This window comes from Otolemur garnettii, unplaced genomic scaffold, assembly GCF_000181295.1.
Source record: "Otolemur garnettii isolate 467f Iridium unplaced genomic scaffold, OtoGar3 scaffold00164, whole genome shotgun sequence".
Taxonomy (NCBI): domain Eukaryota; kingdom Metazoa; phylum Chordata; class Mammalia; order Primates; family Galagidae; genus Otolemur; species Otolemur garnettii.
In genome coordinates this window covers 1788456-1812163 of record NW_003852559.1, presented here as the reverse complement: position 1 = coordinate 1812163, position 23708 = coordinate 1788456, and the positions used below count along the sequence as shown (strand labels likewise).

General features: G+C 36.4%; 1 protein-coding gene across 1 annotated transcript in view; it reads left to right on the top strand.

The window, feature by feature from the left end:
- Nucleotides 1-23496, top strand: part of USP53 (ubiquitin specific peptidase 53) — a 38178-nt gene extending 14682 nt beyond the window's left edge. The window contains exons 7-14 of the mRNA XM_023519242.1: nt 210-359; nt 4008-4170; nt 4645-4797; nt 5929-6075; nt 7380-8115; nt 8988-9064; nt 20543-20639; nt 21546-23496. Coding sequence (XP_023375010.1) covers nt 210-359; nt 4008-4170; nt 4645-4797; nt 5929-6075; nt 7380-8115; nt 8988-9064; nt 20543-20639; nt 21546-22533 — 2511 coding nt within the window. The 3' untranslated portion in view covers nt 22534-23496. The remainder of the gene's footprint in view (nt 1-209; nt 360-4007; nt 4171-4644; nt 4798-5928; nt 6076-7379; nt 8116-8987; nt 9065-20542; nt 20640-21545) is intronic.
- Nucleotides 23497-23708: the final 212 nt, after the last annotated feature.

The window sequence follows — 23708 nt, the reverse complement described above, 5'->3', positions numbered from 1 at the left end:
AGATAAAATATAAAATAATAAATCAGCAAAAAAACAAAAGAAAACAAAACAAAACAACAGCACAATGTTAGTGGCACCTTGATATATTATTGGATTAGAGCAGTATGCATGAGAAATTTTTTTTATAATGAATCAAATATATAATTCATCAAATTATTTCTTTTTAAAAAGGTATAGTATTAAATGTATATTATTAATTTTTTAAACAGCTTTTTTATAGAGTTACTGATGAAAATGCCAAAAATAGTGAACTTCACCTTGTTGGTGTGATCTGCTATACCAGCCGTCATTATTGTGCCTTTGCTTTTCATACGAAAAGTTCCAAATGGGTATTTTTCGATGATGCAAATGTGAAAGAGGTAAGTGATACTTTCACTAACTGGAATAATTAATTACTCAGGCTTTTTCTTTTTAGGAATAAATGATATAATAATGATATAATATTGATATTCAAAATTATATGATGTCAAATAATAAATGAGCATAATGGTAAAATTTTTAATTTCAAATTTCTTTTTATTCTTGAAATTTATTTTGAAGCTGACTTTTAAACCAGCCTATTTTTATACTGATAAAAAGATGAGTAATCGAATATTAGCATACAAATATATAATTGTCAGTGATCCTATGTCAGTGACAGTCGGTCTCATGTGATGGATAGTTATGTATTTCTTTGTAGATGATTCATAATACTTTTATATAACTAGTAATGAAAACATGATTGTCTTTTTTAATTTCAAAATATTACGGGGGTACAAATGTTTTTGGTTATACAGATTGCTTCTGTAGTGCTTGAGTCAGATAGTGACCACATCTCCCAGACAGTGTTCATTGAACCCGTTAGGTAGGTTTTTGCCCATCTCCTCTTTCTCCCCACTGCTTGATTTCCACTGAATTTTACTTCCCTCTGTGCACATGTGGGCTCATTGGTTAGTTGCAGTTTAATGTGGAGTCTATGTGGTATTGGTTTTTCTTTTATTTATTTATTTTGTATTTGTTTTTCCATTCTTGAGCACTTCACTTAGGAGAATGGTCTCCAGTTACATCCAAATTGTTGCAAAAGGCATTGGTCTGTCCTTTCCTGTGGCTGAGTAGTACTCCATGGTATACATATTGTTAATCTACTTATGAACTGAGGAGTTGTTGGGTTTATTCTACATCTTTGCATGTGTGAATTTTGCTGCAATAAACATTTGTGTGTAGGTGTCTTTTTGTTAAAATAATTTATTTTCCTTTGGGTACATAAATACCCACTAGTGAGACTGGTGGATCAGATGGTAGGTGTACTTTTTGTTCTTTAAAGAATCTCCATTCTGTTTTCCATAGAGGTTGTACTAATTTACATTCTCATCAGCAATGTATGGGTGTTCCTTTCTCTCTGCATCCAGGCCAGAGTTGTTTTTGGACTCTTAATAAAAGCCATTCTAACTAGGGTAAGGTGATATCTCATTGTGGTTTTAATTTGCATTTCCCTGATGATTAGTGACAGTGAGCATTTTTTCATATGTTTATGGGCCATTTGTCTATTTTTTGAAAAGGTTCTGTTCATATCTTTTACCTACTTCTTAATGGTATTGTTCATTTTTTTCTTGATTTGCTAGAGTTCTGGTAGATTCTGATTATGAGCCCTTTTTCAGATGTGTAGCTTGTGGGTATTTTCTGTTCTGCAAGCTATTTGCTCTGTTGATTATTTCCTTGGTGTGCAGTGGCTTTTAATTTAATCAAATCCTATTCATTTATTTTTGTTGTTGCTGTAATTGTCATTGGGGCTAGTAGCTTCACTGCGTTTTGGAGACCAAAATTGGAATTCACAGAGGCCAAGATAATTAAAATTTGCAGGGTAGAATACCAGAAAGAAAACTGCACAGAAGGAAAGCTGTTGAAAAAAATTTGGTATTTGTATTCTGAAATCCATACTTCACTTGAATTACTTAAGTACAGGAGTTTATTAAGAAGTTCTCATCTTGGGCTTGATGCCCATATTACAGTGGTTATGGCACTAACCATATACACCACGGGTGGTGGATTCAAACCCAACCCCAGCCAGCTAAAACAATGACTGCAACAAAAAATAGGCGAGAGTTGTGGTGGGCACCTATAGTTCCAGCTACTCGGGAGGCTGAGGGAAAATCGCTTAAGCCCACGAGTTTGAAGTTGCTGTGAGCTGTGATGCTACTGTTCTCTACCAAGGGCAAGATAGTGAGACTGTCTCAAAAAAAAAAAAGACGTTCCATCTTGAATCAGTGTGTAGCAGGATTTTGAAGTTCCTTCTTTGCATCTAGTTTAAGTTGTTAAAATTTAGAGGAAGAACTGGGTGTGTAAATACCTCTGTGAGGTTTTCTGTTTATTTTTTGAAATTAACTCCTTAAGTCTCTCAGAATCCCAGGCAAGGAGAGTAAATAGCTGAAAATATGCAGTCTGAAAAAGCTCCTGGGGATTTTTTTTAGAAGGCTTATTCCCTACAAAAATATTCTAGAATGATATTCTTAAGTGTTTTATGGGTTTTTATTTGGTCAATTTTGTTTTATAAATTAACTAGATAGAGGTATAATTTGCAAACATTAAAATGCACCCATTTCACTGCCTGTGACCCATATGACTGAAAAGAGGAAAAACGCACCTATTCTAAGCCTGCAGTTTGAGTGTCGATGTATGTTTGTTTATACCTGTGTAAACACCATAATGAGTATACAGAACATGTTTCATCACTCCAGAAAAATTGTGTCGTGCACCTTTGCCACCAGTCCCCTCACTCTACCCGGGGCCTAGGAAATCTCTGCTCTCACTATAGATTACTCCTGCCCATTCTGTGGCCTCCTACAGTGTGTGTCTGGCTTCCTGCCTTCAGTATAAGGGCTTTATGGTTCATTCACGTCTTCTATTATCAGGGCCTTAGCCCTATTGGGTTCCATTTCATGGCTGTGCAGCAGTTTACTTATCCGTTTTCCTGTTGAAGTGTGAACAGTCTTTGTGTGACCATACTTTTTCCCATTGCTGTTAGATAATACCCAGCAGTGAGATTTCTGGGTTGTGTGGTGAGTATATGTTGAACTTTACAAGAATCTATCAAGTTGATTTCCAAGGATGGGTCCAGTTTGCATTTCCTACAAGCAGTGTGTGAGAGTTCTTGTTCCACCTTCTCTGCAGTGCTTCATACTGGTAGCCTAACTTTAGCTCATCTGGTGGATGTGTATTATCTCACTGTGGCTTTAATTTGCATTTTCCTTGTGATTGGGGATGATTTGAGCATCTTCTGAGCATGTGCTTATTGGGCATTCAGTATTTTGTGGGTTTTTTTGTAGTTTTTTTTTCCTTTTGGCCAGGGCTGGATTTGAACCTGCCACCTCCAGTATATGGGACCAGCACCCTACTCCTTTGAGCCACAGGTGCCACCCAGAGCATTCAGTGTTTTTTTGGTGAAATGTCTGTTCAAGTGTTTTACCACTTATTTCAAATTATATTATCTTCTTGTTAACGAGTTGTAAAACTTTGTTCTGCCTACCAATCCTTTATTAGATATATGTTGCTTTTTTCAATTTCTTAATGGCGTATTTCCAAGAGCAGAAATTATTAATTAACTTCAATGAAGTCCATTTTACAATTTTTTTCCTGTGGTTTGTGTAGTACCCTATCTAAAAAATCTTTGCCTTCTTCCATAACTTTTATAGTTTTTGTATGATCCATTCTGAGTTGATTTTTGTGTTTTATAGGATGCAGGATTGAAGTTATTTTTCTCATATGGCTGGTCCAGTTATTTCTAACATAACTTGTTGAACAGATGCTTTTACATTTCTCAATTGAATGTCCTTAAAATCTTTGTCATAAGCCAGGCATACATTTCCACGTATGTGGAAATCTTCTAAAATGTGATGATTAAATCTTGTTATACAAAGTCTATATAGTCTTTTCCCATCAATTTTTTAAATCATAATGTTTAGAAGAGTCCTGTCTTTTCATGTAGCATAGCGATTACAAGTTGTTTTTAATTCATTGTGGTTTTTTGAAAGATTGGAACTAGATGGAAAGATGTTGTCTCCAAGTGTATCCGATGCCACTTTCAGCCACTGCTTTTGTTTTACGCAAACCCAGATGGCACAGCAGTTTCTACTGAAGACGCACTCAGGCAGGTTGTCAACTGGTCACATTACAAGTCTGTTGCAGAAAATATGGGTAATAATTTTTTTTTAATTTTTTCATTATCTTCTATTATCATCATTAACTAGGAATATTACGGGATATGAAATGAGTGTTCGGGATAATTTCAAATTCAGGTTTCAGTGAAATGGAGTTCAGGAAAGTTTTAGTTTTGTTTTTAATCTTTAGAAAGGAACCTTTCCTCATCAGTGGACTCACGTCCCCTCAGGACTCACCTGCTATTATGGTCACACAGCAGAAGAGAGGCTGCTTGGCCAGTAGCCCTTTTTCTAATAGTAAATTTTAAGCAATTTAGGAAACTGGAAAAGTCTAAAGCAGGCCGTTTTTGGATGCGTGAGACAGCATGTATTAATAGAAATCTGTAAGCAATGTCAGTCCTCTAATTTTTGGTAATTTTGTCAACCATTAAAAATGTCTGAAAAAACGATTATTCAACCATCTCTTCTGCTAATGGGCAGGAATGATACATTTTTGTTTTATCATTTTAAGGATGTGAAAAGCCCACAGTTTCAAAGTTAGATAATTCAAAAGAAAATGGATTTGGTGACCAGGCAAAACAGAGAGAAAATCAGAAATTTCAAACCAGTACTATTTCATCATTTAACCGGAGCCACGCTCAGACGAGTGGAGGCAGAGGACCAGGTACGTGTTCGCGTCATCATTTTTACACTGTCCCTGAGCAGCCGACTGTCATCTTTCTTCACTTATTGGAGGGTGCTTAATTAGCTTTCCCTGGCCAGGAAGGGAAAATAACAAGGTAAGAAAATTTGGTCTTGGATTTATGCCTCTCTCTGAGGGCTGTAGTTTTACCTGACCTGTTTGATTTGAAAAGTTGAGTTTCTCCACTTACTCAGAGCTGTGGAAGGCCTGGGGCAATCTGGACAGTTACCAAAGGAAGTTGTGATGTGGCCTTTCCTTCAAGGCATTAAACATCAAGTTAAAGAAAAAAAAAAAAAACATGAGTTAATAATTTGGCATACTTACCAAAATTAACAGTGGTTCAGAGTTACTGTGGTTGTAGTTTGTTCTTAAGCTCATTTTTATTCAGTTCTCTCTTGTTGTTGATATTCTTTAAGACATTTTTGTTTCAAAAGGCACCTACTGATATGCCCAGGAACAATGTGGATGTGTTTGAGCAGTGGTTCTGAACCGTCCTAATGCTGCGACCCTTTAATACAGTTCCTCATGCTGTGGTGACCCCCAACCATAAAATTATTTTCCTTGCTACTTCATAACTGTAATTTTGCTACTGTTATGAATCGTTATGTAAAATATGGGGTTGCAACCCACAGGTTGAGAACTGCTGTGTTTGAGAACACAAGTGTTGGAACCAGACAACTTGGGTTGATATTCTAGCTCCATGTTTATACTTAGGCAAGTCTCTAATTCCTCTCTGCCTCAGTTTCCTTGCCTAAAATGGAGAAAGTAGTTGTGCCTGCCTCAGATTGAAATGAGCAAGACACCTGGCTAATAGTGAGCACCCCATTACCTTGAGCTCTTCTTGTTTTAATGGCAGGTTTCTTTTTCTCCTTTATGTTTGCTTTAGGGGCCACACCAGAAGCTTTTGAAGTTTTAAAAGATAATGTGCATCTCCAGTGTCATTAAAAATCATACTGCATTTTTTTAACTAAGCATACAAGTTAGCTTATTGTATACTTAATGTTCTGTGTTTAATATGTAACATCTTAAAAATTTTTATATAGTTCAATTTTTATTTTTGTTGAGCAATTTGAAAAATGATCTGTATTATTATAAGAATGATTTCTTTTGCAGTTAAATTAAGTCATATTGATCAAAGGGAAAAGATAAAAGACATTTCCAGAGAATGTGCTCTAAAAGCTATTGAACAGAAAAACTTACTTTCTTCACAAAGGAAAGATTTAGAGAAGGGACAAAGAAAAGATTTAGGCCGACATAGAGGTAAGTGAAGAGCTTATAGCATTCATTTAAAAGGGGGGTACTAAAAATCTTATTTTAAAACTGAATTGTGTAACTTATAATTTCCATGTACTTACATATTATATTTTATATATTTCCCCATACGATCTCTTACTACACCTGTACTAAATCTAAAAATGTAAATTTTCCTTCCTCTTATTTAACTCTATCCTGGGATACTTGTGTTTATATTCTGATGTTTTCACTTTATTTATAGACGCAGTTTATTCACATGGCACAAATAATAAGGAAGGTTATAAAAATAAGTGACAAGTACTTCTTTTCCAGGAATTTCTGACCTTCCCTCTGTTCACTGCGAGTAGTTTACAGTTCATATAAGCATGTTTTACTTTCTGTGGTTTAATTCTCTTTTCTTCATGGACATAGCATGATTTCACTGATATTGGTAGATTTTAAAGGATGATTTAAGATTTTTGCTGCAGCGACATCCTTTCACAAATATCTTCGTATGGCTTTTGTATATAGCCGTAGAGTAAAATTCTTTCAGAGGAATTGCTGGGTCAGGGTATGTTAATTTCAATTTTGACTGATGTGACTCCGTTGCCTTCCTGAACGGCCGACCTGGCCAGCACTCCCACCAAGGGAGAATGGATGTCTGTTTCTTTTTACACTCACAGCAGCAATTGATTAAACAAATTTAAATCTTTACCAATATAACAGGTAGAAAACATTTTGTTTTTATGATTTTTGTTGATCATAAGTGAGATAGAACACTTTTTTTAAAAAAACTGCTTTCAGGCTCGACGCCTATAGCTCAACCGGCTAAGGCGCCAGCCACGTACACCTAAGGTGGCGGGTTCGAATCCCCAGCCCGGACCTGCCAAACAACAATGACGGCTGCAACCAAAAAATAGCCGGGCGTTGTGGCGGGCGCCTGTGGTCCCAGCTACTTGGGAGGCGGAGGCAGGAGACTCGCTTGAGCCCAGGAGCTGGAGGTTGCTGTGAGCTGTAATGCCATGGCACTCTGCCCAGGGGGACAGCTTGAGGCTCTGTCTCAAAAAAAAAAAAAAAAAAAAAAAAAACTGCTTTCAGTTAGCTTACATTCTACCCTAGAATCATTTTTTTAATTTGTTTCTTTTATTCTTTTATTAATGCCTTCTTATTTATTAAGCATAGAAGACTGAAAACATTTTTTAATCTCAAAATAGCATGTGATGTAACTTATTCATAATTTTAAGATTTCTTCTCAAATGAGGTATTTGGATTGTGATGAACAAGTGGCTCTGAAGAATAGTTTCTCTTTTCTTTTTTAACTTTTTTTTAAGAATTGGTTGAAGAAGATCTTTCACATTTCCAGTCTGGATCACCTCCTGCCACAAACGGCTTTAGACAACATGGGAATCCACATCTGTATCATAGTCAAGGAAAAGGACCATGTAAACATGACCGAGTGACCTGCCAGAGTCGAGCTTCTGCACAAGTAAGTTCAAGTAAATCCCAGGTTCTTGTTCCAGGAGAGAAAATAACCGGCAAAGTGAGGAGTGACAGTGGCCCTGGATATGATACAGATGGCAGCCAAGATTCTAGGGATAAAGGAAGCAGCTGTCATAGCAGCAGTAAAAGTCGGAACCGAGGTTGGAAACCTATGAGAGAAACATTAAATGTTGACAGTATTTTTAATGAAAGTGAAAAAAGACAGCATAGTCCAAGACATAAATCAAGCATTGGTAACAAACCTAAAGGGAGCAAAGATCAGAGTTTCAATAATTGGCCAAAAGAGAATCCAAAGCAAAAAGGCTTAATGACCATCTATGAAGATGAAACAAAGCAGGAAGTAGGAAGCAGAAGTTCCCTGGAATCTAATGGAAAAGGGACAGAGAAAAATAAAGGCCTCGCGGACAGCAAAGTTTATGGTGATAACTGGCAGATGCAAAGGACGGAGTCTGGATACGAAAGCAGCGATCACATCAGTAATGGATCTGCTAATTTGGACTCCCCTGTTATCGACGGAAATGGCACAGCAGTGGAGATCAGTGGTGTTAAAGAAACAGTATTCTTCAGGTAATAGATACGTTCAGTAAATGTGTTTTCCACCCACTATCTTTTCTTGTTAATTATTTGAAGTAATTTTTAAAATTTGGGTTAAATATAGTGGAAATAGCTTAACATACAAAAAGCTAGGATACTGCAGTTCATTTGATATTTCTGATTTGTTTTTAATAATTAATTCCAAAAATAACAGCCGTTTATTTTTAGAAAATTTGGAAACTGTAGAACCATATGACCACGGTTGTTATCATTGTCAACTACCTATGTGTACTACAGGTTTTAAAGCATATTGGTTTCATCTTAGGCATTACGATGATTGTTTAATTCTTCAATCTATTGTAATTCAGAATTGCAGCTGTTTTCTACTGTCAGTTTAAGAGATATTTTCTTTTTAGCAAATATAAAAGAATTCAGACAAATAACCAGGTTTGGGTTTAATTCCAAATACATTTACTATGTTACTGTTAGCAGTACATTTGCACTTCTCTATGTAACCTCTAAAACATGCTTATGTATTCTTAGAATAACTGTTTCAGTAAAGACTTGAGGGAACATTTTTAACTTGCCAGGATAATTGTGTAACACTTCTCAGAAAGGAGTATGGTAGGGAAAGTAGAAAGATGAGGACTTTGTAACCAGATAGACATTGGATTTTAATGATGGGGCAAACTAATTTTACTTTTGCAGCCTTACTCTCCTGTTGTAAAATGAGGATCACAGCTAAAATAATAAGTGTGGTGAGATGGAAATTAAATAATATACATGAAACATCCCCCCACTGTATGCACATAGCATACAGTAATTGTTTAACAAATATTGTTTTCTTTCTTTTTCTTAGAATAACTAAGACAGTCTGTGGGTGTGTGTTTTGTTTTATTTTCTAGTGACCAGATTAAGACAAACAGCCTGAAACATGAAGGTGTGGACTGTAACTCTCTTCAGAGCAAAAACCACTTAGAAGGTAAAAAGTTCATTTAAATATATTGTAAGAATGGCAGTGAAGAATACATTTTAGTACTTTGCTGCCTGTTGTGATAGACCTGAGACAAATCTTACATAGATGGCTATAAAAATTATTTTAAAATAACTTAAAAATATCTATGAACCATTTCCTTTTTAGGTTAATTTATCATGTTTTAATAAAATAGATGTAGAATGAAGAAAGTCATCATTTTTTTGTACTTGTCTGTGCATGTTGAATTTTTCACATTTGTGGCACAAAGTTAGTATTGGTCTCGTATCTCACTTTTTATTTAAGTAAACACTACATTTGAAGTTTGTAGCCTTTTTGAATGTGCTGTCAGATGTGTCTTTGGTGTTATGGTATTAAAGCATTACATTACTTACCTTTTCTATTTAGATGGAGAAATCTTTGAATCATGTTTTTTCCCAGTTGCAGCTTCCATTTTAAGTTTCTATACTAGAGACCCTGGAACAGTCAGTGATTTGGGACCAAGCAGGCAGGAATATTTATCTAACTATGGCAACTTAATACTTTACTTTTATTTAAAAGAAGCTGCACATCTATATTTGCAAAGAAAAAGATCATGATTTCATTGTTTAGAAACTGATCTATAGAATATTGGTCCTTCTGACCACCCCCACCACTTTTTAAATAATGTACATGTGAGAAAGGCAAACAAAAAGAACCGTAAGTTTTTCTTTGAGATAAGAGTAAAGAAGAAAAGAATGGTCCTGTTACTGCTGATAAGTTTATGACTAATGAGGAGAGAAGGTGGCAGAGTTTATGCTTAACGCTTTTGAAGCCTGGGGAGAGAAAGGGAGGAACTTTTCAGTCAGGATAGGCTAGGTTCTAGGTTACGCAATGGCAATAACTTAAAAATCTCAATGTGTTAACACAAGTTTGTGTCCAGTGGAGGTCAGTGTGGAGTCTTTTCTTAGGAATCACTCAGGGCCTCAAGTTAATGGGGTAGGACTGAGGATCAGAGGTAAAGGAAGGTACAATTTGGAGGATGACCAGGAAACTCTGAAAACTTCAAACTAATACTGACACATTCCCTTCCACTTAAATCTCATTGGCCCAGGCAAGTCTTGTAACCAGGCCCAATTTCAATGAGGGTAAAAAAGTGCAATTTTCTAGGTGCCTGGAAGTGAATCGAAGTATGTGGGAGCAGCCTTAATGACTACCATAGAAGTTAAGAACAAATAGAAAGATTGATAAACAGCCTCTGGAAAAGTTCAGTTTGGAAAGAATAACTGTGTAATGGTTATAGGTGTAATGATTATAGGTGATTTGTTAGCCACATACAGCAGCCCGGAAGCAAAGAAAATTAGATGTATACAGGATGGAATGTAAACAGGATTCAGGGTCGTTATGGGGAGTGGGTGTGTGCGTGAGTGTGTGTGTGTGTGTATATATACACACTCACATATATTTACCTGAAGGATTTGGGGAAGAAGGATCAAGGAACATCTTTCCCTCATTATTCATAAACTTGTATGTAGTAACAGGACCAGTCTTTACTCTTATCTCAAAGAAAAACTCACTGCTTCTCTTTGTGGCTGTCCCTCACATCTCTCACATCTCACATGGATATTGTTTAAAAAGTGGTGGGATTGGTCAGAAGGACCCATATTCTGTAGATCACAATTTCTAAACAGTGAGCCCATGATCTTTTTCTTTGCAAAGGGATTGATTATTGATATTGCCATCAAAGGCAGTGTTTTTTAATTGTAGAATTCTGAAGAATAAAAGGGATATAATTTTTCATAATAGAAATAGCCCTGAAACCACAATTTTTAATGTCTTAGTCTTTATCATTCTTCAGGCTTTTGCGGAGATTATTTTCTAGGTTGCACACATTAAATGTGAGCAAATGTTAAATTATTTTGTTTTCATCAAATGATGTTATATCAGAAGGAAACACTTATATTAAGGAAATAACCTTCCTGTCCCATATTAGAATGTCTCGCCTGATAAAATCTGATAAAAGTCTGGTAACTAAATATTACAGGAAACAGTAAAGGGTTGGCCAGAAATCACAGCAGCAGTCAGTCAGCTTGAACAATAACTGCAAGCTCAGAGCTCTTTACAAAGTGATGCTTACTTCCCGATAGTTATAAAAACACAAGGTCACAGGGGTTTGGTGGTCAAAAGTGCATCACTATAAAAGCTTTGCAGTGGGTTTTCCCATTTAATATAAAATGGTATCTGTGTTACGCACTTAAGTCTTTTTTTATTATGGTGATTGTATATAACAAAACGTATCATTCTATTTTTAAGTATGTAGTTTAGTGGCAGTAAGCACATTCACATTATTATACATACAACCATCACCACCTACCAGCTCCAGAAATTTTTTATCTTCTCAAACTGAAATTCTCTGCTCATTAAAGAACAACACACCAGTCTCCCCTCCCAGCAGCCTCTGGAAACCACCATCTCTGAATTTGAATATTCTTGGCACCTTATATGGGTAGAATCATCTAATATTTGTTCTTTTGTGTCTAGGTTATTTTACTCAGCATAATGACATATAGGTTCATCCGTGTTGTAGTGGGTATCAGAACCTTACTCTTATAAGACTCTGTCCTGTCGTGTGACAGACCACAGCTTGTTCATCCATTTGTCTGGCAGTGAACATTTGGGTTGTTACGACCTTTGGGCTACTGTGAACATTGGTGTGCAAACATCTATTTCAGTCCCTGCCTTCATTTGCTTTGAGTATATACCTAAAAGTACAATTGCTGGACCCCACAATAGTTCTATGCTTAATATTTTGAAGCACTGCCATGCTATTTTTTTTTGTTTGTTTGTTTTTGAGACAGAGTCTCACTATGTCGCCCTGGATAGAGTGCCATGGCATCACAGCTCACAGCAACCTCAAACTGGTGGGCTCAAGAAATTCTTTTGCCTTAGCCTCCCGAGTAGCTGGGACCACAGGTGCCCACCACAATGCCTGGCCACTTGTTTGGTTGCAGTTGTCATTGTCCAGGCTGGGTTCGAACCCACCACCTTCAGTGAGCTACGGGCGCCCTACTCACTGAGCAATGGGCGCCGAGCCTGCCGTGCTATTTTTTATGGCAGCTGTTCCATTTTACATTCCCACCAGGAATGCACAAGGGATCTGGTTTCTGCATATCCTTGTCAACACTTGTTTTGTTTTTAAATAAGTATCTTCCTGTGGTTTTACACAACCCATTCTTTATTTAAGGAAATAGATTTCATTGTAGTAAAATTATTTGTTATTAATAAACTTCAGAGCCTACTACCATTCTCTGAGCCAGTCTTTGGCTTGAGACCCTCTTCACGCTGCACCTGGTAGTGTCTGTGTGTATATATTCCTCTCCTCCAGTCTAGGGCTGAAAATACATGGGAGACTGATATAGGAATCCCACCCCCCTTGCCTTGCTTGATTCCATCCCTCCACAAGGCATTTAGTTTGATTTTGCGACTGTGTATGGGTCTCTTCCATTTCTCATGTATAAAATGAGGGCATACTTGTGTTACTGACCTATACAATCATTTATCTGTCAATAGTTAAAAGATTTAAGAAGTTAAGGATCCTGGGCAGCACCTGTGGCTCAGTGGGTAGGGCACCAGCCCCATATACTGAGGGTGATTGTTTCAAACCTAGCCCCAGCCAAACTGCAACAAAAAAAATAGCCGGGCATTGTGGCAGGTGCCTGTAGTCCCAGGTACTTGGGAGGCTGAGGCAAGAGAATCACCTAAGCCCGAGAGTTGGAGATTGCTGTGAGCTGTGATGCCACAGCACTCTACTGAGGGCATAGTGAGACTCTGTCTCAAAAAAATAAACAAAGAAAGAGTTGAGAGACTCTCAGCATCTGTGGACAGGAGAACCAGTTGGCTCTTGTGACAGATGTGTAGAATGAGGGAAAAGAAGGAAGCGGGGGTGGGTGGGTAGTTCAGACTCACATAGCTAGATGCAGCAAAATGTGAAGAAGGAACAGATTTGGGGGGTGTGGAGGGATGCTAATCTTAGTTTTTACTTTGTTGAGTTTACCTGCCAGATAAATAAAATGTATTAGGCATGTAGGAACGTAAGTCGAGAATCAGTAAAGATGTATTTGGTAACCATCAGCATTTGTGGAAATTGGCTGCCATAGAGGCATGGACAGGATCTTACCAGAAAATGAGAAATCGAAGGGCAGAAAATAGACAAAGTAAGGAACACGAGGTGTGCTGAGGAAGGCAGGCTAGAGAGAAGGAGCAGCCGTAGGAAAGCATGGTGAGGAGGAGCTGCAAAGGGACAGGGCACCGGAGGACGGGGCACCGCAGGAAACAGGGCTGGAGAGCTTCAGAGGGAGAATGGCTGCAGGTTAAGCTGAATAACGATTAAAAAATTCCAGTCTGAGTTAGCAGTTTGTAAGTCATTAGTAATATAGGAAAAGCAGTGTTAGAGGAGCATTAGAAATAGAAGCAAGATCAAGGGAGAGCTGAAGTATTTAGAGGTAAAGTACTTTGGGAAGTAAATGTTTGTCTCTCAAAGGGTTCATAGGGGGGAAAAAAGCCAATATGGTGTTTGTACCTTACTCTCAAGTGGTTCAAGGAAAAAACCCTATTATTAAAATATTAATAGCCGGTGAATCCAGGGAAAGGATATATAGGTATGCTTTGAAGTATTTTTATTTATGTATTTTTTTCAATTCTCTTTTGCATTTTTTAAATTATTTTTAATCTTTCAACTTTCTGAACTTTTTAAAAGTGTTTCCGAACAAAAAGTTTTAAAAGATTACAGTAAAATAAAAAGTAAATAAAAGAAGTAAAGAATTGAACTTTGTGAAAACCTTTGCTGTAAATAGCAGTGAGGCATTGCCTAGAAAGTAAAACCAAGAGCTTGGTTTTGTATTTTTTTTAATGGAGATGCTTGGGCATTTATATTGCAGAAGGTAAAGAACATGATGATTTATAGAGGGAGAGAGAAGTGTGAAGAAAGGAACAGTAACAATAACTGATAGAGTAAGCCCCCTAAGGTGGAATGAGAGGAAACAAGGTAGAGAGACAGAATTTGAATAAAAATAATGGCAGCTTTTCTGTGACTAGAGAGATGAAAAGCATGCAGGGGGCTCATGCCTGTAATCGTAGCACTCTGTCTGGTAGGCCAAGGTGGGAGGATCGCTTGAGCTCAGGAGTTCGAGATCAGCCTGAACAAGAGTGAGACCCCATCACCACTCAGAATAGAATAATTAGCCTGGCATTACAGTGGGCACCTGTAGTTCCCCAGCTACCTGGGAAGCTGAGGCAGGAGGATCACTTGCACCCAGGAGTTTGAAGTTGCTGTGGGCTAGGCTGAGGCCACAGCACTCTGGCCAGTTGACCAAGCAAGACTGTCTCTCAACAACAACAAAAATATGAGTGCAGGTATTGATACGTGTGTATTTGTGTTAGGGGGGACAGTTGAAGTAATATTTATTCCCAGTGGACTTTTCTGTGAGGTAAGGTTAGCTACTGAGATAAATACACAGGTTAGGAGTTTTACAGGTTATACATAATAATTCACAAGGCAGTTATTGGCAAAAGTTCTTGAAAAGGTCTTTGGAGAACTTTTGCCATTTGCCTTTGGAGTGTGCAATACTTTGCTTAATCTCAGTTGATCCCAGAAGTCACTCTTCGTTCTAGCCAAGAGTCCTGATCATGGAAATGACAAATAAAAGTGAAAGAAGTTAACCGGCAACCAAAAAGTGTCTGTTGATTCCCTTCTTACTACATACAAAGTCTGTAGCTCCACTTTGTTAAATGAACTATACTATCCTAAATATTGTGCTAAATCCTAGAATTAGCAAGTAAAAGATTTTATTGGAAGAGCTTGTACACGCACATAAGTTTGATAATTTCCTCTAAGATGTTTATGGCAAACTACTAAAGAGTTTGTGTATTTGAAATAAATCCATTGGGAAGTGTATTTAGAGAAAGAGCCTCCCTTATCAGTCAGTTTTCTTTGGTGCACATTAAATTCTTCTGGTTTCGTAGACTGATATAACACATAAGTTCTTCTCTGTTGACTATGGCCCACCCACAGCACAAATTATATTTTTAAAACATATTTATAAACTTTCAGTATTGAAATTGAATTTGTAGTAAAATAGAAATATTTGCTTTTCATTTAAATTATAATTTCAGTGAGAAAAGAAGTTATTGATTCCCACCTTTTCATTTTGTGACATCCCAAAATTTAGTTATCTGATAGTATAGATCATTATACATTAAAAGTATCTCTCTACTCCTTTTAATATGTGCTACATTGAGCCAGAAATGTTTATCCAGTTAAAGTTTTGTGATTATTGTGACATATACAAACTTTATTTAAATGTATTCTTATTGTGAATTACGTCATTGATTAAATTATTTCTTTTGAAATAATCAGTAGTCTGATTTTATTGCTGTATAAGTCTGTTTTAAACCTAGATCATCTTTTCAGATGAAATATGTATTTTGATTTCTCAAATACTGTGTTTTGGGTTTTTTTACATACAGTATCAAAATTTGTATTGTTAAAGTTTCTGGCCTTGACATTGAGATTTTTTTTCTATGCCAAGTGTTAAAATCAGACTATTTTAGATGAGCAAATAACCTGGAGCCAGAATTCCCCACAAAGACACATAGATGTCTATGTCAGCAGAAGAGAAAAATAACACATCTATTTTTAAGTTAGTTGGAATTCTGAAGTCAAACCACTTGGTTGCATGCCTGCCACAGTGATATTAGAATTTCAAGCACATTTATAAAAACCTCTGCTGCCTCCTGCTGCCCACTGTGTGGATACTCTTAATACAAGTAAAGAATTATTCAAGAATTAAATATTTTCTTTTTTCTTGTTTGTGAATGTTAAGATTATGGAGAAGCTAAGAAGTAAAATAAACATAATTTTAACTTAAAAATTATTCAAGCTTTAAGCATTGAGAAATTACTGAGGTTCTCCTTGACATATACATATATTAATCATAAAATAGCTATTGTAGCGAGTGATAGTTTCTGAGCTTCAGGCAGTGTGTCAGGTTTACACATGACTATTTTCTCAAGCATGAAAAATTACATATTCCTACCAGAGAGACACTCAGATAAATTTTACTGCCTTTTAAGGTTCTATTGGTATTGCACTTGTGAAAGGGAAGGATAAGATTTGTCTCAATTCATACTTATCTGGTCCCAAATCAGTGAGTTGGGAACATGGTGCGAATGGTGGGGGTGATTTAAAGAAAATCAGTATGGGGGCGGCTTCTGTGGCTCAGAAAGTAGGGCACCGACCCATATGCCAGAGATGGCGGGTTCAAACCCGGCCCCCACCAAAAACTGCAAAAAAAAAAAAAAAGAAAAAGAAAATCAGTATGTTTTTCATGCAATTGTTCATTCATCCTGCAGACTTTAATTTGAATATCTTCTATGTGCTAGACGTTGTGCCAGCCTCTGGAAAAACAATAACAGAAAGTCACATATACAATCAGAGAGATTGCAGCAGTTTAGTACGAGAGTGTTAAACAAATGAATACCAGACTAGTTCCCTCCTTTTATTTACTATGTGAGGCATATGACAAGGTATTAAATTCTCATACATATTTCATGACTCTTGGAAATTGCTTCCAAGATTTAACTTGCAAAGCCTGATCATAATCAAATATAGATTTCTTTCATAGGACAATTTTTTTTTTTTTCCTGTTTAGCAGGCCCTGGCTGGGTGTGAACCCACCACGCCCAGTGCACAGACCGGCACTCTAACCATTGAGCTATGGGTGCCCAAATTGGGCAAACTTTAAATATTTTGATCAACTGTAGATTCCAGTTGGATTTTGAGTGACAGAGTGATTTTTAAAAATATACCTAGAAGATTGATCTAGGGATATAAAAGCATCTAAGACAGTTCTCTATATTGTTTAAAAAATAAAAGCCACTGCTTTAATAACTTTGATTTGATATCCTTTTGTTTTCTTTGTGGTCCTGATAGATTTGGTGTACAGTAGATTAGAAGCAGGAGAATGGGAGGAAACAGAGATAAATGAACATGATGGAAAGGTCAGCTGAAAATACGGGAGAATGCAGAAAAGCTTACTGGAACTGTGATAAAAGTATAGGCAATTCATATCTCAGTATCTTCTGTGGGGATCAGCATGTGAAAACATGACATGTTCAGACAAATGGCCTCTTTGCTCAGAAGGAGATCCAGTGTGATGGCCTTGTGTATTCATGGCATATACAAAAGAGCTTGCAGGGAGGGCGAGAGCACTGGCTTCAAAGTTGATGCCGACTGGTTTGCACACTGTTGTTTGCCAGCTCTGTAGTATTAATTCAGTCAGTTCACTTCCCTGAGCCCGAGTTTCCCTGAGTGTAGAAAGAAGAGCTGTTTCACAGAATAGTAACTGAGGTTATAAAAGATTAACTTATCAATCAACTAGAACTTCAGTCTTCAGACTTTTTGGCCTCAGGGTATCTTTATACTCTTAAAAAAGTATTGATGACCTCAAACAGCTTTTGTTTCTATAGGTTATATTTATCAATATTTGCTGCATTAAGCATTAAAACTGAAGACTTAAAAATATGTATTCATTTAAAGAATAATAAATCCCTTCCATGTTAACATAAATAACATTTTTAATGAAAACTGATGGCTTCGGAAAACAAAAAAATTTAGCAAGATGAATGGCGTTGTTTCATGCTTTCCAAATCTCTGGAATGCCTGGCTTCATAGAAGATGGCTGAATTCTTATGTTTGTTGTTGCATTCAGATTGTTGTTGATAATTTCTTCATATGAGAAAATCCAACCTCATACACATTGTAGTTGGAAATGGGAGAATTTTTATAGCTTTTCCTAGAAATTGTGGATATTCTTCTTCAAGGTTAATTACAATATAAAATCTGAAACCATAGTAGATAATGCCTCATCCTTTATTACGTTAGAACACATTAGTCCCTCTTGCACTTTGAACGGATGTTTTACCCACACATGATTTTGTAACATCCATTAAGTCATTTGCTAAGTTATGCAAATCCTTCACGTGTTGATATATTTAATTAATGTCGTATCTTTTTTAAAAACTGTTTTTGTTAACATTACCAAAGATATTAGCAGGAATCCTTTTATAAGCATTGGGAAGTTACAGAACTTAATGTGGATTCAGGTTTTCCAAAATTACTTTCATTTAAAAGCTTTAATTTCAGGACAGCACCTGTGACTCAAAGGAGTAGGGCACCGGCCCCATATGCCAGAGGTGGCGGGTTCAAATGCAGCCCCAGCCAAAAAAATAAAATAAATAAATAAAAGCTTTAATTTTGTCATTAGCAATAAAGATACCAGCTTTTTTCCGTGAAGTGACAGGTTGCTTCTTTTATTTCCAAGAAAATTTCTGCCACTACCCAAGTCTGAATAACTAAAGTTCATCCATCATTTTTTTTTTTTTTTGTAGAGACAATGTCTCACTTTATTGCCCTTGGTAGAGTGCCGTGGCGTCACACAGCTCATAGCAACCTCCACCTCCTGGGCTTAGGCGATTCTCTTGCCTCAGCCTCCCAAGTAGCTGAGACTACAGGTGCCCGCCACAACACCCGGCTATCTTTTGGTTGCAGTTCGGCTGGGGCCAGGTTTGAACCTGCCAGCCTCGGTATATGGGGCCGGCACTCTATTCACTGAGCCACAGGCGCCGCCCCTCCATCATTCTTTTCAGTTAAAAATGGTGTTGCTTGGTAAAACCAGCTAAATTCAACTGATAACTCAAACTATCCTCTCAATGTTTTTTCTTGAAACAACTGTCTACTTAGTATGCACCAAAAATGTTTTATGTGTACTTCCCATTTCCTCACACAGAACAACAAAAAGATGTGTAAATTAAGTAAATTAATAAAGTAAATAAATCTTGCTGTTTCATCAAGCATTAAGTGAAACTGGCTTTAAAAAAAAAAAAAAAAAACTACAATAGTGTGGCAGTGAAGAATACAATTACAAATACAATTTGGTGTCATTGCCTGGAACTATGCTAGCAGTGCAGATGTCAACACAGTCAAAAATGATATCTCAGGATTATGAAAATAAGTCTGACTTCACAGACCCCTGAAAGGTTCTTGGAGACCTTCAGGGTTCTGTGGCTGCACTTTGAGAACTGCTGATCTAGAGAAATGTATGACTTGGGACACACTGAACATCCTCTAAATTGTAGCTATTCTTATTATAAAGACATATGACTAACATAACTGTAGTTTTCTAGGCTCCATTTCTAATATAAGCAGGTGATACGGTGTCCACAAAGTAATTAACTGAACTCCAAAGATCCTTCTGTGCTTTGTCTATATCTTGGTGCTTGAGATTTTTCCATCGGTGTAGTGGTGCCCCAGTTCCTTGTGCTTTTAGTGAAGAAAAAAGCTCCCTGCAGACCTTCAGGTTCTCAGATACAAAACACTTGCTCTCCCATAAAGGGGGTAACAAAAATTGGAATGGTCTTAGGTAAATTTCTGTATAAACCTAAATGTTTTAGTTCCCTTTTCTTCAGCTTTACCCTGTAAAATGAGTTTTATCTTTCAGGGTTATGTTTGTTCAGTTTAGCCTACTTTAGGTATAGTCCAGATTTGGTTTTATTTAGATACATTAAAGATTAGAGGGCAATAGTCATTTTTAGTAGAGCTGTTTTAGTTAAGGCAGTATTTATAAGAGAGAAATCTTTTCATGATACTATTAAATTTAAAAACTGTTGGTGCCTACTGTATGTCAGAACTGGGGATTAGTAACAATTACAAGGAGACGATATGGAATCATGGTTAAGAACGTGGACTTTTGAATCATACCTAGATTTCCTAGCTATGTGACCTTGGGCTAGTTACTTATTAACCTTCCTAACCCTCTGTTTTCTCATCTATAAAATCAAGATGACAGTAAATTTCTTCATAAGGTTCTTCTTACCACTTGAACAAGCAGTCAGTAAATCATAGCTAATTAGTACTGGCATAATATTTTACATGCTGTCATAATAACCTCCCATCCATGTAAATTCACTGGACATTCCTGATATTCCTATGAGGTAGGAAAAATGGATTATCATCCCATTTTATAAATGAGGAAACAGAGATTGCAAGGGGTTAAGAGGCCTGCTTACCACCCTGTAATTAGCGAGTCCAAACTTCAGCCTAAGCCGATTATCTTCAAATGCTGAATTTTTCCATTATAATACTTTCTCAATGCAGATCATGTTTTATATAACAGAGATACGCAGCACAATGTTCCACAGGACCCAGCAGGAATAGTGCAATTCTGGCATTGCTGACATCCTCAAGTGATAATAAACTGAAGAAAGAACTGTGAATTTTTTTATATAGGGTTCAAAAAACGGCTGTCATTTTGAGTCTAAAAGAATAATTTGTTGTTTTTTAATTGGAAGAGAATTTAGCTCTTTATAGAAAACTTTAGAGAAGTATAAATAGAATAAATTCTTTAAGATTACTTCAGTAATTTTGTTTTCCTCCTTTCCTCCCCACCACAGGCTTTAGAAAAGAACTTAAGAATTGGGAAGCAGGCTATAAATCTCATGAGTTCCACCCAGAATCACATCTCCAAATAAAAAATAGTTTGATAAAAAGGTAATCACAGAGAAAATAAAAGCCTTTTTTTCCTGAGTGCGCACATCATGGGAGCTCTTATCAGAAGGGCATAAGGCATGGGTCTGCGGTATTATTATGACGCCTACTTATTTGGGAATCATTAGTAGGATGTGGACCTAAGGATAGAGGGCCCACAAAATGCCACACACGTGTATAGCATCTGATTTTCTGTTTTGCATTCCTATGAGGTGGGTAGTATTTTACAAAAAAGAGGATATCTGAGGCTTAGGTGAAGTAATGCTCCCAAAACAATGGAGCTGAAATTGGATTATAGCTCTGTTTACCTAGCAAGCCTCAACTCTGTTTAACCATTCTATTCTATGTAATTCCATGTAATTCATACTAAAAAAAATTTGCAATGTGATATCATTTATCTTCATCTTAGAAGGTAATTATTACCCAGAGGTAATCTTGAACAAACTAATTTCAAATTAGTATGCTGTCCTTATAGCAGCATATATCAGTATTTAAAATACCTCTACCTATATTGCCTTTAAACTTTGGAAAGTTTCAGGGTATTGAATTATTTGGTTGTAATATTTTTTTCATTAAGTTCTGTGCTGTATTTTATCACAAATAAATGTAATTTTAGTGTTTTTAAGTTGCAATTAGTTTTTTTTTTAAATTACATTTACAATTATTAGAAATATGAGTTTGGTAATGATGTGTGTTTCTGGTAAGCATACACATATTAAGTCATGAAGTTTGGGATTCAAAGAAGGCAGAAAATGTTAATGGTTGGGAATATCTTCACCTTTCTGTTGTTAAATGTTTAAAAAGTTAATATAAGCCACATACTGGAGAAGTCAAACTACAGGACAAATGTTTGGTTTCCCCTGGTTTTACATATTAGCATATAGCTTTGTTTTTACTTTTATATTTCAGGTCACATGTTCATGAAACCAATGGAAAGTTACTTCCTCCACCCAGTCCACAAACACTCAAGGACCATAGTGCAAGAGAAACTATCCATCAGGCAGATGAACAGAAGGCTGATAAAACAGATGAATGCAGATTTTCTGAGAGGCTTAATATAGAAAATTCTGAGAGAAGAGGTTTGCCTTTTCATGGTGATAACTCTGCTTCTGGGAAGAGAGTGAACAGCAGTGAAATAGTCTTACCATCTTCATTGCGGTCTTCACACATGAGAACTGTTGGGTTAAAGCCAGAAATTGCCCCCCTCTTCCAGCAACAAAATATGATGGAACAATGTTACTCTGAGAACTCTCAGTCCAAGGAACATACAGTTCAGCCAACCTGCAGATCTGATGGGTGTCAGATGCCAAAACCTTTTTGCCAGAATCTACCACCCCCGTTGCCACCAAAGAAATATGCTGTAACTAGTGTGCTACAGTCAGAGAAAAATGAATCTACAGCTGATGTCAATCTTACAGAGGTGTTTCAAGCTAATTCTTCTAGCCTTCCGAAGCACAGTTTAAGTATAGCTTCAGAACCAAATTTAGAAATGAGTACATATGTGAATGATGAAAGGCGGAAAGGAACATTTCAAGTGAAAGAATGTGTTGATAACACATCAGACTACCCATCCAGCTCTTCAGCTAATGATTTTCAGGCAAACTCAGGTGCAATTATTGATGCATGTTGCCAACCAGAACTAGACTCTAGTTCTCCCAGTACAAATGAGACAATATCATTAACCACCTATTTTTCAGTTGATAGCTGCATGACTGACACATACAGATTGAAGTATCATCAGAGACCTAAGCTCTGTTTTCCAGAAAGCAGCGGCTTTTGTAATGATAATTCAGTATCTCAGAGTGACAGAGAGGTAGGGCCTGTGTTACATAATAGTCTTGGTTCAGGCTATCCTTCTGAGCAAAGATGTAAACCTAGCATACACTGTAATAGATAAATGATGGAACTGACAAGTTTATACTTCTCAGAGGCCATTTAAAGGAACTTACTGACCAAACCTAGTGATAGAAAATCAAAACAGATAGCATTTTTAAAGTCATCGATCAATTTATGTGTGTGTATGTATAATTTATATAAAGTTTTATGCTGATCAGTTTATTGGTATTTTAGAAGTCCCTTTGAATAGTCTTAGCATGCCTTGAAAAATAAAAAACCGGGGTACATAACAATTCATTTGCTATATGCTACGGTTGAATAAAAATTAAATTTGTCCCTCTGTTGTGTGGCTACTAACCAGTATTAAATAAACCAGTACATGTGTATAGATTGTAAACTATGCTAATGGAAAAATACCAAGTGATACATAGTTTAGTCAAAGAACTATTTGTTTTATGAAGACGCACTTTCTAATGGGGAACCAACAGGGTTCCACCCATTTATTTCTGACTTCTGTGATAGTCTGCTATGTATGATTCCACTAAGTGTCTTTAAAAAAAAAAAAATGATCCTTGAATTTGATAGCATTTGGGAAAAAAATGCCTTAATGATTAAGTTTTTCAATTAAATCTCCAAAGTCAGATTGAATTTAACTTTGCTCCTAGTTAACATGAATTAGGCCTTTGACTATTATGAGTCCATAAATACTACTCAGCTGTGTAAGCTAAAAAAATGCTTAAACTTTGTTGTATTTATTTATCTTGTTACTTTTTTTAAAATTTTATATGAAATGTGAATGGTTTTTATTTTGTTTTACGTTGGGCTGCTAACAACCAGTGTTAGGAATTAACCTAGGGCCCTCTTATTGGAAATGTCACTGTAACTGCCTCTGTTTTCTCTGCTATAATCTTGTCAACCCATTGTGCTGATTTTCACATTTTTGAATCTGAAAATCTATTTAGGTTTCCAGATGAAATTTCTGCCTTTCACATAGGTTTAATTTTAATTAAGCCTTTAATGTTAATGTTTAATTAATTTGCGCATCCTTCCCTTTTTTTTATACTCTAAACAAATAGTAATTTTACCCCAATTACTTTCATGGAGATGACTTTGTTTAATAATAAAGGAACTTTTCATTATTATTGTGACCTTAGGAGTGAAAATAAGTTACTTTAATTGCCTTATTTCATTAGTTGTCATTTTATTTTATACTAAGCTAATAAACTAATTGTAATT